General features: G+C 36.4%; 1 protein-coding gene across 3 annotated transcripts in view; it reads right to left on the bottom strand.

The window, feature by feature from the left end:
* NHLRC2 (NHL repeat containing 2) overlaps positions 1-16,459 on the bottom strand; it is a 56,043-nt gene that overhangs the window by 20,972 nt on the left and 18,612 nt on the right. For all 3 annotated transcript variants that reach the window (XM_043520048.1, XM_043520049.1, XM_038408392.2), the window contains exons 3-5: positions 14,492-14,947; positions 11,905-12,026; positions 9,766-9,895 (exon numbers count right to left, since the gene is read on the bottom strand). In XM_043520048.1, coding sequence (XP_043375983.1) covers positions 9,766-9,895; positions 11,905-12,026; positions 14,492-14,947 — 708 coding nt within the window. The remainder of the gene's footprint in view (positions 1-9,765; positions 9,896-11,904; positions 12,027-14,491; positions 14,948-16,459) is intronic.

The raw sequence follows: 16,459 nt of genomic DNA on the forward strand, positions 1-16,459 counted from the left end.
GCATATTTATTTTTGGCAGCTATGCATCTGGCATTCACAGTACAGAAAAAAATCCAGAACTTCAAACAGTGCTTAGGAATCTAATTCACAATAAATTTATTAATGCCCACTGTTTAGGTTTTTTTTAATCACAGTCTTAATATGATTAACAGAACAAAGTTACTGCCTGTGGAAAACAGTCAATCACCATTGCATGTAGAAATATCATAATATTTTACAAAGTACATTGTAAATTTGCAGATTGGGAAATACTAAATTTGCCTTCTGTTATGTTGACAACTTTGCTAGAACCAAAGTTTCATTTTACTATTAGAAAGGATCATAATCATCTGCTTTCTCAAAATTCAGAGATGTCTAAATTATTAGACATTACAGCTGTCAAATTAAGTTTTATAAGTTTGTCACTGGAAATTCACCTTTACAGTTCATTACACTCTATGGAATGAAGTGTTTCCTTGTTATTTCTGTTCAAAAGATCTTTTTCTAGTAAAAAGCAGTTTTGTAATATTAAAACACCCATTTTTTTCTTGTAACATATTTCTATTATGTACATTTAAATTATTAATGGAATATAAGGCATTTTAATAACCCCCTAAACACCACTCTTTTGGCTTGATAAAGGACAGTAAATAGAAGTCAATAGCTTAAATTGATTGTTGTGTAGTTGTTACGAAGTATGCCAGAGTAGCTGACTACTTGACCACACAAAACTATATCAACTCTGTGCCAAGTCTCTCCTCGATTAGCTTCCCTTCAGATGCCTAAATGGAAAAACACTGCCAATTTAGGAATTATTACACTTGCCAGATAGGGGTGGAGAACCCAGGATACAACTTGTTTAGGACATGTGAAAGTTCCCATTATATCTATTTATTCTTTCCTTCTGTGAGTTTTGTAAGCAAGGCTGAAGACAGCTGTTCCATACATTCAGATAATACGTACAAGGAAATCACACACTAAGAAATCTTTCCAAAACAGTGAAAAATTTCCTGGCTACTCCACTTGTGCATGGCATGATGTTTTGCTGTGACTTTTTATATCACATTTCTCAAAAGACCTTTTCTCTTTAAGTACTTTTGATATGGGAAATAAAATCCCAGTGTTACCTTCCACTCATTTGTCCAGCCCTGTCCTCACTATTGAACAATTTTTAATTTTGTTCTCCAAAGTATTTGAAAGAAAGACCCTTAAGTTTTCCTTTACAAAGACATATCTGGGAATTTTGGGATCTCATTCACAAATACATCTGTAGCCCCTACTGTTACATTCCAATTATATTTCTATTACAAGATTGTCTGTAAATTAGAATACACATTGTGTAATGAGATCACGAGAAATGTGCGTTTAGAGAGCCTAAAATAGTTAAACTCTGTGATAACAAAGAGCCAAAGTTCAGAGCTCTTTCTGCGCCTTGATGGTCTGAGAAATCAAAGAGCACCTGTTAAATGGTATGGAGTTGTTATTAACTTGTGGAATTATGGGTGAATCATCAGGAATAATTCAGAAAAATTATAGTATGCAATTTTTGTAAATAAGCCGTTAACAGAAACACGGAAAAATCTTGCATTCCTTTGCCTTTTAAAGGTTATAGAATTTGTACTTCTTTAATAAAATATTGCAGTTTCATTTAAATTTGATCCACATAAAACTTACAGCGGTTTGAAGAAAGTACAAACTTCCAGGTAGTTTACTGAAAGTGTGGTCAATACTCGGCGTTTCTATAAATAGAAGCAAATCATGTAGTTCAAGACTGGATTTTGGAATCTAAAACACACAGCTGTGTCACTAAGCATGGGTCACAGTTCTGTTCCTTCCAGTAAGAATGCAGCTATCAAGAACATTTCGCACTTAGATCAACTGTGCATTTAAGTATCACTTGCTTTCAACAGCCACTGAATGAAAATAGAAGAGAGCTTCAAAATTAATAATACATTTTTAAAGGCATACCCCTCCATATGAAAAATTGGGGTGAAATCCTACTCCATTTAAGTCAATGGGAGTTTTGTCATCGACTTCAATGGGGCCAGGATTTAACCCATGGGGTTCACTCAAGAATTATAAAGCATACTAAGACAACATTTCAATGGGTACAGCAATGAAATCAGAGATAAAAAACAGGATTTTAATCAACAATTTAATAATTTGCCTTGTCTTCATAAATTCCCTACTTTAAAGAGATATATTTGTTTCAATTTTCTTACGGTGGCTCAGCAGTCACTTAACCTCTTTGCCTCAGTTTTTGCCAACTGTAAAATGGGTATACAAAAAGCTAACTGACCTCATAGAGATGTTGTGAGGCCTGATAAATGGGACACTGAGATCCTTGATGAAATGTGCTCCAAGTATTTTGCTTTTCCATGACCATTTTTGTACAATGCACCTTCCTTCCAGGTCCGGCATAAATCCATCAAGTACTGATCTTTACACACAGATTGTATTGATGATCCTAGAATAATACCTATTAGTGTATCCATTTCAATCCATTTTGATTGTCTGATTGTTTGAATGGTTTGTCCCTCTAAATAAAAATTCTGCAGTGTTTTCTAGGATGACCAGACCATCTACTACACAGCTTTTCACACTAGAATTTAGAAGACTCCTTGATATATTGCAAAATAACAGCAAGCACATGGAATTTAAACAAATTTCAGAACAGATTTTGTGAAATGCTTTACTCAAAAACCTAAGGCAAAAATCTATGATCCATTTATTTGATATAAGACACCTTTCCTGAATTATCAAGCCACAATTCCACAGTAAGGGCCTGATCCAAAGCCTATCACCTAGAATCCAAACACTATGAAATGTTGTAACTAACACAACCATATACTTCATATCTTTGAAGATAAACATTTTGAAATAGAACTGACCACTAATTGATCTAGTGTTGTAAGAGCACCAGTGATACACCAATACAAACAATGTGTCTTTTAAACCAATACAAAAGATTTAAAATTGTTTCTGTTCTCCAGTGAAACACACAGGCAATTAAAAAAAAATTTAGTATAGAAGTCTTTTAAAATACTAATACGTGCTATAAATTACTTTATAGAGAAGGATTAATCTCTTAAAACAACAGAAAAAGTGAGTCACTTTTAAGATGTAACCTTTTTCTTTGAGACTTTGAAAAAGGTCAGCACAAGTTGTTTTATATCATAAGTGTCTAGTATAATATATACAGAGCTTAAGCATTTAAGCCCCTTTTCGCCTGTCTTCCATACCCTGAATATCATGGCTTTTGGCACAGAAAAGGAGACGCACAACTGTCTCCTGTTTAAAACCCTGTGAAATCTGTATACATATAGGCGCTGAAAAAAAAAAATCTTCTGGGGCATAGTTAAGTTATATACATCCTACTAAAAGAGGAGCAAGCATGCAGGAAAGTGAAAATGTGTGCTATAGGTATTCTCCATTCCATACACTATGCCAGTTAGTAACACAAGTCAAATGAAACAATTCATAGATCATCAACCTTAATTTGCTCATGTGTAACCCCCAGCTTGCCCGGAGATACTTGCTGCATATGCAAATTAGAGACTGTTCAATCCTGTTGGCATTTGGACATGCACAGAAGTGACTTTTGAAAATCCAGTCCTTTATTTCATCCATCCAAATCCACAACACAGACATTAAAACATCAATTCCCAATGCACTATGAATATCAGTTCTACTTATCCGAACATAGCACACTGAAAATCAACAGGAGAGCTGAATCTCTGCCTGGAAATGGAACCTTTACGTTTCTTGGGCCAGGATATTCCTACAAAATTGTATTTTATATAGCATTACTTGAATTTTGAATATATCTTCTAACATATCAAATCACATATTTTACCACTATTAAAGTAGAGCAGTTGACATTACCTTGTGCTTTCACAAAGCTTTAGTGTGACACATTTCATCTAATTTCACATTTAAAAATATTATTACAATAGTAATATTTTCTGAACACCATACAAGATAAATCTGAATGTCCTTTACATAGATACATTAGTATAAGTGATAGGACTGTAACGCAACATAGCATCTAAACATAAAAATATACTCTAAATCAGGGGTCAGCAACCTATGGCCCACGTGCCAAAGGCAGCATGCAAGATGATTCTGAGTGGCACTCACACTGCCCGGGTCCCGGACGCTGGCCTGCGGCTCTACAGCTGCCCCCAGCTGTGGCCCACTGCCCCCAGCCTGGGGTAGTGAGGGGTGCAGACAGGGGCAAGAGGGGGCACAGCTCAGCACCCCCATCTTAAAAATTGTTCCAGCGCCACTCTGCTGGGATATTTTAAAGTCCTGATTTGCTGCTTACATCACTATCACGTCATGTGGAACTGCACATTGCATTTGACATTGTGCATGCTGTCTGTCGCTATTTTTCCCCCCACTGTAAGTTGAGGGGTACATTTGACAAAATGTCAGCTCCTAAGAAAGCAAAGTTAGATGTCTATTCATTTCACTTCACAGCAACATTTGGTGGCTAAGTTGTGGCAAGGTTTTGGTGCACTTTGTAAACTGTTTTGATGCAATCAAGGCCTTTTGTTGGAAAAAGGACAAAACTACCCCGAACTGGATGATGACTAATGGCTATGTAAGCTCATGTTTCTAACTGACATCACCGCTCACCTAAATGAACTCAACCTCAGTCTCCAGGATGCAGGGAAAATGGTTCCGGAACTTTATGAAACCTGGAAGGCATTTGTTGTAAAACTCGCAGTTTCTTCTCGGGATATTCGAACTTCGACTTTCTGCTACTTCCAACACATAAAAGAGCTATCAACACATTGCACTATCAGTGCTGATGAGATTGGAATGTACATGCAAGAACTGGAATCAGAATTTTCTGACAGATTTCAAGATTTCCAGCGATTTGGCCCAATGCTTTCTTTTCTAATTAAACCTGAAAAGGTCAACGAAAGCGACTTGGATTTGTCTGTATTTCAGTGGATGGGTGTTGAAGACTTCATAATGCAGCTCATTCAGTTAAAAATCTCAGAATTGTGGGCAACAAAGTTTGGAGATCTGCAGAGTGCACTTAAAGCTACCGAGAGAGATTATGGGGCCTCTATTCTGACCTGCTGGACATCCCTGCCAGTGAAATTTAACTGTCTGAAGAAAACTGCATTTGCAATGCTTTCAGCATTTGGATCCACATACCTGTGTGAACAGGTATTTTCACACTTGAAATCTGTCGTCTGTCTCTCTCGGAGCCGGTTAACAACTGATCACTCAGAAGCCTGTGTGCACCTTAAACTATCCAAATACGTGCCAGATATTGGAAAACTCAGCAAGGAAAAGCAAGGGGAAGGATCACACTAAACCAGGGGTTGGCAACCTTTCAGAAGTGGTATTCCAAGTCTTCATTTATTCATTCTAACTTAAGGTTTCGCGTGCCAGTAATACATTTTAACGTTTTTAGAAGGTGTCTCTCTATAATATATAACTAAACTATTGCATTTGTTCCAACCCCTCAGACAGAGATAAACACTGACAAGATATCTATCAAGCATTCTTACAACTACAATACCCACCTGCTGAAGTGAAGAAACAGAAGAGTACCCAGAAGTCACCTACTACAGGACAGGCCCAACAAAGAAAATAACAGAATGCCACTAGCCATCACCTTCAGCCCCCAACTAAAACCTCTCCAACGCATCATCAAGGATCTACAACCTATCTTGAAGGACAACCCATCACTCTCACAGATCTTGGGAGACAGGCCAGTCCTTGCTTACAGACAGCCCCCCAACCTGAAGCAAATACTCACCAGCAACCACACACCACACAACAGAACCACTAACCCAGAAGCCTATCCTTGCAACAAAGCCCGTTGCCAACTCTGTCCATATATCTATTCCGGGGACATCATCATAGGGCCTAATCACATCAGCCACACGATCAGAGGCTCGTTCACCTGCACATCTACCAATGTGATGTATACCAGCATGTGCCAGATATGCCCCTCTGCCATGTACATTGGTCAAACTGGACAGTCTCTACGTAAAAGGATAAATAGACACAAATCAGACATCAAGAATTATAACATTCAAAAACCAGTCGGAGAACATTTCAATCTCTCTGGTCACTCGATTACAGACCTAAGAGTGGCTATTCTTCAACAAAAAAACTTCAAAAACAGACTCCAATGAGAGACTGCTGAATTGGAATTAATTTGCAAACTGGATACAATTAATTTAGGCTTGAATAGAGACTGGGAGTGGATGGGTCGTTACACAAAATATAACTATTTCCCCATGTTATTTCTCCCCCCCAAACCTCCCACTGTTCCTCAGACGTTCTTGTCAACTGCTGGAAATGGCCCATCTTGATTATCACTACAAAAGGTTTTCTTCCTCCCCCCCTCCTGCTGGTAATAGCTCATCTTAAGTGATCACTCTCCTTACAGTGTGTATGGTAACACCCATTGTTTCATGTTCTCTGTGTATATAAATCTCCCCACTGTATTTTCTACTGAATGCATCCGATGAAGTGAGTTGTAGCTCATGAATAAATTTGTTAGTCTCTTAGGTGCCACAAGTACTCCTTTTCTTTTTGCGAATACAGACTAACACGGCTGCTACTCTGTAAACTATTGTTGTATGTAAAGTAAATAAGGTTTTTAAAAAGTTTAAGCAGCTTCATTTTTTCCACTCTAATTTAAGGTTTCACGTGCCAGTAATACATTTTAATGTTTTTAGAAGGTCTCTTTCTACAAGTCTATAATATATATAAGTAAACTATTGTTACTGTATTACTGGCATGCAAACCTTAAGTTAGAGTGAATATATGAAGACTTGGCACATCTCTTCTGAAAGGTTGCTGACCCCTGCTCTAAATCATGAAAATATTCTGCCAACTCTAAATTGTTGCATATCAGTCAGTAAGAACTGAAGTCATACAAATGGCACTGATTAAGGGGGACTGGAAATGGAATGCAGATCATAGTCTTTGGATCTTGGTAGAAATTTGGTCGAGGCTGGTGATGGATAAAAATTATTAGGAGCTGAAAGGCTGTTCAATAGCCTCCATTAAGCAAGATGAGTTTGTGGTCACTCACCAATTTCTAGAGAATACGTATCTAAAAACATCAGAATTGGTACTCAATGGCTTCAACACACACCAAAAGACCAGATGAACCTCTGTTATTCACCAACAGAGATGGACCTCGAGGTCAAGGTCGAGGCAGAATGTCACAAAAGCAGGCCCTACTGATGTTCCTGCTGTGTCTGTTCTGTACCTAGCTAGAAGATTTCAGTCTCCAGGGCTGTCTAGTTGGCAATAGAGAAGCACTAAACATTTTTTTAAAAGGTAAATAAATAAAAAAGAGAGTATTGATTTAAGTCTAGTAAACATGCACATAAATGGACAACTGATTGCTAGGACCCAATGCAGTTTGAAAAATCCACACAAGTTCTGAGGTAAGAGCATTTACAAAAACTGGCATATATAAAAATCTGGCAACTGTATCAAGAATCAATATGTCATGAAGCTAAATACCATGTAGACCTGATTCTCAACTGCCTTTCATTATGTGCAGTCATTTATATTTGTGAAATGTGACAGTAAAATGCTATCAAATCAGAAGGTGAAAGGCAGTGGAAAATCAGGCACTATATTTTTAATGTGTCAGATGCCTAGGCTGTTATCCACAATTTCTATTCCTGTCTCTCACAAAGAGCCCATCAATTAATGCCTCATTTAACAATCAATGCTATCTTTAAAAAACAAAAAATAAACAGATTTTTTTGGCACCTGATAGAAATAGAGGCCAGAACCATGAAATAAATTATAAGCAAAATATACACTTGCTTATTGGATACTTCAAACTACTTCACTAAGCAGCTTAAGTTACACACTGCACAGTTCAAAGCTGTGCGTATCTGTTTGTCCAAGTTCAGGGCGCCGCATGGTCCCAAGGGTCCCACAAAAGACCATATTCATATAATCCAGGCAATTGGCTACTCATTACATCATGTTCCAGAAATAAAGCAGAATGGCATAACCAGTCAGGATAAAGTTCAGAAGACTCAGCCTCTAGCTACACCACACTGCACAACGCAAGGCATTCACTTCACATTAGTGACTAGGCCTTTTGTAGGCAGGTTATTGATGAACCCTAACCATATGGAGAAAACTCTTTGGACAGAAACCACATACATAAGAAAGATCATGTAGCACTAATTCAGGACAAACTAAAAATGCTAATAATACATATGGGTGCAGTTACCTGTCACACTTCCCAATACCCAAGACCACTGATGGTACCACTCTCCATTACACAGATTTAAATTCTTTGAATTCACACTCAGATTGTTTTTCTCTGATATCTGATCCAAGATTAGTGCTTAGAAAACTTTACTGTCCTGGAAGTATTTGTACTGGGCTCACCAAAGTACTTCTAGTTAGAGATATCAGACTCAACTCATACCATTCATATCACACTCTTTTTTGCCTACACCTTCAACTTCTGACATTATTTTAGAGGCTTATTTAGAAGAAAAGCTGGAGTTAGAAGTCAACTTTTTATACCAACTGAATGCTGAGGTTCCAAACTTTAAGGTGATATGAAATATTGGTTTCTAGTTGTTATGGATCTTGAAATAGCAGCTGCTAAATCACGTTGGAATAGACATTGAGTGAAAAAGTAAAATATTAAATCACAGTTATGTGATGTCAAGCTCAAATGTGTATCAACTGTACTGGGAAAGAAAGTTATATATCCGTGGGAAGCTGAGATATTTTTTGTCTTACCAGAGTAGAGCTTTCATTTTTAGCCCAGATTGTTCATGAAATATCAGACTGAGTCAACAACAGTCCTTCCATCTAGCAATGCTTTTTGTCACGGATCCAGGAATGAACAAAGCAAATCCCAAATTAGTGTCATTTCCATTTCCTGAATCCTAATGTTTACAAATGGTTAGAGATCTTTGGATGGCTTATTGTAGGAAGGTGGTGCATTAGCTTTCTAATGTATACACACATTTTAAAAGATCCTATTAAATTACAGTTGCTGTCTGAATGATTCTTGAGCAATACAATGGGCTAGTGCAGTAATACATTTTAACATTTTTAGAACGTCTCTCTCTCTAATAAATTTATTTGAGCATAAGCTTTCGTGAGCTACAGCTCCGGGCCGATGAAGTGAGCTGTAGCTCACGAAAGCTTATGCTCAAATAAATTTGTTAGTCTCTAAGGTGCCACAAGTACTCCTTTTCTTTTTGCGAATACAGACTAACACGGCTGCTACTCTGAAATCTCTCTCTAATATATAACTAAACTATTGTTGTATGTAAAGTAAACAAGGTTTTTAAAATGTTTAGGAAGCTTCATTTAAAATTAAATTAAAATGCAGAGCCCCCCGGACCGGCGGCCAGGACTCAGGTATTGAGAGTGCCACTGAAAATCAGCTTGCGTGCCGCCTTTGGCACGCGTGCCATAGGTTGCCTACCCCTGGGCTAGTGCAAGTGATCATGACTCCCTCTAGCGTCTGATCTCAGGGATTATTCAGCCTCCTACAATTCACGAAGTTCTCCTCAGGTAGCAGAACCTTAAGTTTTTATGCTAACAATCCTGGATTTGATACCTGCGGAAAACTGTGGTATCTGTGTGTATGAAAGCCATAGCTCATTAGGCAAGATTATGAAAAAAAACTGATTTTACATCTAAGAATTAGATAATTAGTAAAAAAAAAAAAATATTGAGCAAGCTGATTTAAATATGCCAAAATTCTTATTTAAATGTGCAAAATTTCAAGCTCAATTGATACAAGACCTGAACTTCCAAAGATCACATCCCATGGTGAGCTGATGGGCTGCTCCTCTCCTTTTGCTCCACCCTCCTTGTCCGTGCCTTGTATTCCAATGCCTGCTACAGTGTTCACCATCTCTAATTCAAGGTCAATCTATGAGGGGAAAAAAGTAATACATGCAATAATTTTATAGGCAGTGATATTGACTTCTTCCTTCGCTAACTGATCTAAATATCTAGGGTATGTCTACACTGGAGCAGGAGATGTAATTTCCCAGTTGGGTAATTACACCTGTGCTAAGCTCTCATCGAGTGAGCACACTAAAAATAGAAGTATAGCTGTGGTTTTGTAAGCGATGGAACGGGCAAGCCGCTCCAAGTATGTGCCTATGGTTTCAGACAGGACCATTCTCACGGGTGGTTAGCCCAACGCACTGCTCATGCCATGGAGGCTTCATTTCTAGTTTTTAACAAGCTAGTTTGATCAGGGCTAGAGTGGATATGTTTACAAGCTAGGAATTACAGCTCTAGCTCCTGTGTAGACTTACCCTAAAACAGAAAGTCTGCTATGTAACAAGTTGCCTACAGACAGAAACTGATTGCCAATTTGAGAGTCAGGTATTTTACAAGACAATTAACAACTTTGCTAAAATTAGTAGACTTATTGAAAAGCCTCAATTTATTTTCCATCTGCACCAAAATGGTAAATGACCTTTCTGTCATCATTAAGTCAAAGCAACTAAAGAAATATATCAGGTCTTCTTGCATGGACAATGGACACTTATGTTAGAATTTTATTTTAAAATAAAACAACGTGTTTTAAAAAAATATACACACAAAAACATACCATGTATCATAATGTGCACACAGCAAATGATACTCTACAATTTAATTAATTAGTAAGATATGCAACTCAGGCTATGTCTACACTACAGATCTTACACCACTGCAGCTGCACAGCTATAAGGTCTCCTGTGTAGGAGCTCTCCACTCCTCCACAAGTGCTAGTGTAGACAAAGCTTAATTTATGCCTATTTCAGTGAAAAAGAATGTTCTGTTCATTTCTGCCTTCCCAATCCCCCTCTCTCCTCCTGCATTCATTTTCAATTTTCACAAAGGATTTTCTGATTGAGTCTTCCTCCAATTTGCCATTAATTACTCTTGATGATTATGTAAAAAAGGAATAAAGAGTCTGTTTATATGCAATATTACACCACATCTGTACCAATAATTCCACTTTTACATTTAAATTGGTCTTTTGCCAGCATCAAAAACAACTGAAAGCACACAAAAATAGCTTTAGATTACCTCAATTCTTTAAAGATTGTGCTATCGAGGTACCCCTTCACAAAAAGGGCAATGGTTAATCATCTAGGAATAACTATGTGCTAAAGCAATAAGTTTCTATGGTATGTAGAAAATACTTTCAATCAGTAAGATGTCGTCTTTTTGCTCCCATGAACTTCAACTCCTGGGTCTTCTGAATCAATCACAGGTCACATCCAAGATCCAAATCACAAATTTAAGGAGTACCGCATTTATGACAGCATAGCCCTTCATTTAATAACTGGGAGGAACTGAGTCTATAAATTCACATAGTGAGAATCCTAAATTTATAAGAATATAAATGATTACTTGTGGCTTGTTACTCTACTGAATAGCTCTACAAAAACTATGAGACCTACTCTACCTCAGCGCCACAATACTTGTACTGTAAATAAGAATATGATGTTAGGTTTGTAACTTGAAATGAAGGGAAAACAATTTCCATATTCATTACTAACACTAGATATTTCTCATAGCCAAATAATAGGCAAATCAGGGGTTTGTCAGGACAATCATGTATGCATCATTTTACTGGAAAAAAATGTCTTGGCACACAATATTTCAATTATTATTGAACATTTTCCATTAGGAAAGTATTAAACTGCTGTCATTAATAGTTTTCAAGTATTTAAATATAGCAAAAGTGGACATCATTCCTCTAAAAACAAATTGGGAAAAAAGTATTGGTTTAGTTATTGATAAATACTGGGCCAAATTCTACTCTCAGTTACACAGCATAATTTGTGAATAATTTCTTTGATGTCAATTTTCATCTGTGCAACTGGGAATAGAATTTCCACTGTTATCCTTTAACTTGCTTTTAAATGAAAATTTTACCTTTCTAATCAGATGGTTTTCTGTATCAGCTACAAAAATAATGTTATTCTTTATAGCCACTCCCTGTGGTGAATTGAATGTTGCCTCTGAAAATCTTCCATCTTTTCTCCCACTGTTTGGTCCTAAACATGAAACAACCCAATTAAGAGAATAAAATTTCACACTGCAAAAAAAGGAAAAAACAGTAAGCAATCACATTTACAATTATTTTACAGATTTAAGCATTTTCCACAAGGTGCTTTTGCAGCTCTGCATACAGTTCAGTTATTTTTTAGATCTCTTCTATATAGTTTCATTTTAGAATCACCTTGCTGTGCAACAGCAATGATACAATTCAATATTCTGACATTTTTCTCCTCAAGTTCTAGGCATACATGGATTCTCCACTCAAGCAACATTCACAATAAAAGTCTTTTATTGGGATTCTAAATTGCTCCTCTTTTCTTGGACTAAAAGACACAATTTCAGAAAAACCATCCCTCTGTATTTTAATCCTGGCTACATCAAAGCAAATTAGCTACAAACATTTTAACTTCATTACTTTTCTTTTATTTACTTCAATTATTTAGTGTTCTGGATAAGCTACAAATCAAGGTAATGTTCAGCTAGCAAAAACAGTTCTTGATCAGTAATTATTAGCAACAAAGAGGTATTGAACTGCATGTAAAGGGCAGCATGAAGAATGGATCTAGTTAGCCTTCTAGACAGCACGATAAGGAGACAGAAGAGCATCATGATCTACATAAAAAACTGTAAACGTAAGTATCATATCTTACAATCAGAGACAGAGTATACTGTAAAATGAATTAGCTGCAGCTGTCACAGGAAGACATTTAGTCTTTATTAAGTTTGCATCACGATCTCTGACGCAAATCCAGTTATTATAACCTCAGTGGATACCAACACTTATTACTTAATTATAATCTTCACTACATTGTTTTCTGCCCACAGCTCTTTTACTGAGTCACTAAAATAAACAAATTACTATTAACTTTTACATATAAATTGTAAGATGACTGTTTAGGGTTTACAGATAGCAAATACAGGATGTGACAATGCCAAATTTAATTAGTTATGCAGAATCAAGCTCAAAAAGTACTTGGATGCAAGACCTCTCAGGGACTGCACAAGATGTGATAAGTGGTCTTATTAATTAAAATAGATAGTACTCTTCCCTTTGAATCACTATTGAATGGCTAACCCAACATCATATTAAGGAATACCTTTCTGTTAGAGACGCCATCTTACTGGTCATAAGAATTTCACATAAAACATCTGCTGTTGTGGAAGGTGCTAACGCTGGTGTCCTGATCAGATTTTTCACTTGGATAATTATATTCTGCCTACTTAATCTGCTGTGATTCAAGTAATAAGGTTCCTGTTTTAAAAACTGTAGTATTGCTGGCATTGTTTTAATAACTGCTACATCCTACAATGAAGCAGGTGTTATTCAATGGCAGATGAATTGAAATAATCCATATATACACAGAGGGCCTGGTGCAAAAAACTCACTGATGTAATGGGAAACTTTCCTTTGACTTTAATGGTTTTGCATCAGACCCATAGCAAAATTTGTCAATAGTGGTTGTCAGTAGGATGGCTTGTAATTGGGCTGTTATAACAGGTATACGCTTAATATAGATATGACCAAAAGCACCTATAAGATGGAATCACTGTTCACTTTTTTATGTAAGATTATAACAAAAAAATGCATACAAGAGGTGCAGAAGAATGATTAGGTCTGTGTGGTGAACAAAAGAGAAAGCTGAACACTTTTAAAGAGACATTAAAAATTACCTTTGCTACTCAGGCTATCTTAGCAACTAAATTTAAACATGTAGTTTACTTCTCACTATGCAGTATGTTATTTTTGCATTCTTGCTTTGTTAGGCAAAAATGACTAGGCAGTTTGACAATTATTTCTAGTCAATTTCTAGACTTTTAGGTTCCTATACAACAACAATACAAGACTTCAATTAATTTGTTGCAGACACTACGTGAGATTGTTAAAGAGCAACAATCCTAGGGAATCCCTAGTTAGCAGCTGGCCTCAGGATTCCACTAATAAGAAAGGGTTCATCAGCATTGCATTTTCAGTGCACTGAGGGAGGTGTTTGTGTCTCGCCCCATCTCCCTGGCTCACCCACTCCCTTGCAGTGGATTCTGTCTTTGTGGTGTCAGGGAAGGAGCGACACAGTACCTGCTATTTAGATGTATAGCACCATGTACACAAAGCGATCTACAACTAGTAATTGTCTGGACAGATTCTATACTCTGCTATCTATACTGCATGTTGAAATAAATATAAAAATGTCAAAATTACTCTAACAATTAGAAACATGAGGCACCTTAAACAAGTGTATTCATAGAGTCTCTCACACAGATTTGTTCTAAAACTTATTTTACTATCCAAAAAATATTTAAAAGGGAGTTGTAAGCAAAATGCTTAAACAAAATAGTTAAAAAAATCAGTAATTATTTTCAAATGTCTACAATATGCTGAGCGCTGAACACAAAGAATGCAGACTTCTCTGAAAAGCCTATGCTCTAAAATAACGTGATTCTGAGAAATTTATGTAAATCTTACCTCCAATGGTATGTAGGATTTTCCCATTTTTCCTGACAACCAAAATCCTGTGATGTCCGGTATCTGCTATCACAAGTCTATCTCCTGAATTGTCTACAGTCACTTTGCCAGGAAACAGCAAGGGAGAAGAAGGCAGAGAGTCTCTGTACAATTTTATTCCAATTTTGTTATCTGTAATTTGTCCTCTCTCTTTGTAGAACTTTAGAGCAATAGAAGTAAATAAAAATAATTTATCTTTGTGTCCCTCTCCAACAAGAGAAAACAGCATATTTCCACGAGGTCCAAGAATGACCACAGTTGGCCAGCAAGACACTTCTAGCTCATGCCAAAGTGTTGCATCAGCATCATTTACCACAGGGTGGGTAATGTTATATCTAAGAACAGCACTTTTAATGTTATTGAGAACCTTTTCGTTTGGGAACTTCGCTGAATGGACACCAACAACAAGAAGACCATCTGAAAGCAAAAATAAAAGAGTCTTGCACTGAAACATGCCTGCATCTGAATAAGAGTTTGAATAAGAGATTAAAAACAAAGTACAATCCTAAATCACAACATGACTGACTTCATTACAAAGTGAAAGAGGTGCGATATAAATTAAATAAAATAAAAATCAAAGCTCAATATAGTAATGGCTGCACAACCTATCCATTAATACTAAATACTATGGTTTACAAGTAAGATTTCAGTACAGTTTAGATGCTATTTCTTCCCAAGCTGGTTAAGATTTAGTGCATCAAAATTTTTTTCTTGATTGCTTGGACCCCTTCACAGGTAATAATATGGAGATGCTAATGGTTCTACTGAAATTTAAAATTTTCTCAAGCATTCATCTCATCAACATATTACTTTTAATTTTACTGCACAGCTTTTCTGCTTTAGAAAAATACAGTAATGGAAAACTACATTCTAAAACTGGTAATCAAACTTACCACAGAACTCTGGAACTAGTAAGTAGGATATAAATAAATAGTTGGAGACTGAGATACTGTAGCATTCAATGTTTTAACAAACATTAGAAACACATCAGTATAACAAATAGTGCTTATGACAAGCCAGATATAAAACTTTTCATGTACTTCATTTTAGGGAGGATTAATACAGAGTCTTAGAAATCAGCTAAAGAACCCAAACTGCCTCTGATTTTCCCCATAAGAAAAAGAGAGGATAACAGCCTTGATATCCTAAGAGAAAAGGTGCTATATAAGTGAAAAGTATTATTATAATTCAAGTAATGTACACCAGCAGCCACCCTAGGTATTCCATAAATAAGATGGAAACAATCAGCTAGTCACTATCCTTAAGTTCCTTGACTACTTTTTCTCTGCTTTCATAAAATTCAAAGTAAGTTTTTCATTTCTAGTTAATTTTCTTTTCATGACAAAGGTTAAGTTTACTTAGTTCTATTATACTTGGCACTTATGGACGCTGCTCCTCTCCTGCCAGAAAGTAAGAGAAAGAAGCTTCACTTCACCTTTTAGTAATCTTCCAGGGAACAAAGCCGAGACTATTTAATTTTCTATTTACCATATTTTGGCAAGGAGAAACCAGAACTATCTCAGAAGGATTAATCGATATTAGTGTCCAAGGTTCATTGTATACCTTTATTATGTATCATTTCTGCATACTTTTACATTTCAGGACACAACTACATATATTACATAAAAGGCGCAAACAGTCCCACGTTGTTTATAGTTGGGACAGAGGTGAAAGCACAGTACTATTTGTAGTATTCAGTTTATAGGAGAGTGGTACATCCTATTTAAGGTTTTATATTGTGTTTTGGTGAGAGATTATGCTGTTATATTAAAGGAATTTAACTGTGTATGTGACAATGATATTTCCCAATCTTTCTTAGCAAAATCCTAGAGTGCTATTAGCCATAGCTATATTTTTATGTTATACAAAAGTAATTCACGAACTCTGTTCTTCCTAACCTTACAGATCTGAGTGGAACAGATCAGATAG

This window comes from Dermochelys coriacea, chromosome 7 (assembly GCF_009764565.3).
Source record: "Dermochelys coriacea isolate rDerCor1 chromosome 7, rDerCor1.pri.v4, whole genome shotgun sequence".
Classification (NCBI taxonomy): domain Eukaryota; kingdom Metazoa; phylum Chordata; order Testudines; family Dermochelyidae; genus Dermochelys; species Dermochelys coriacea.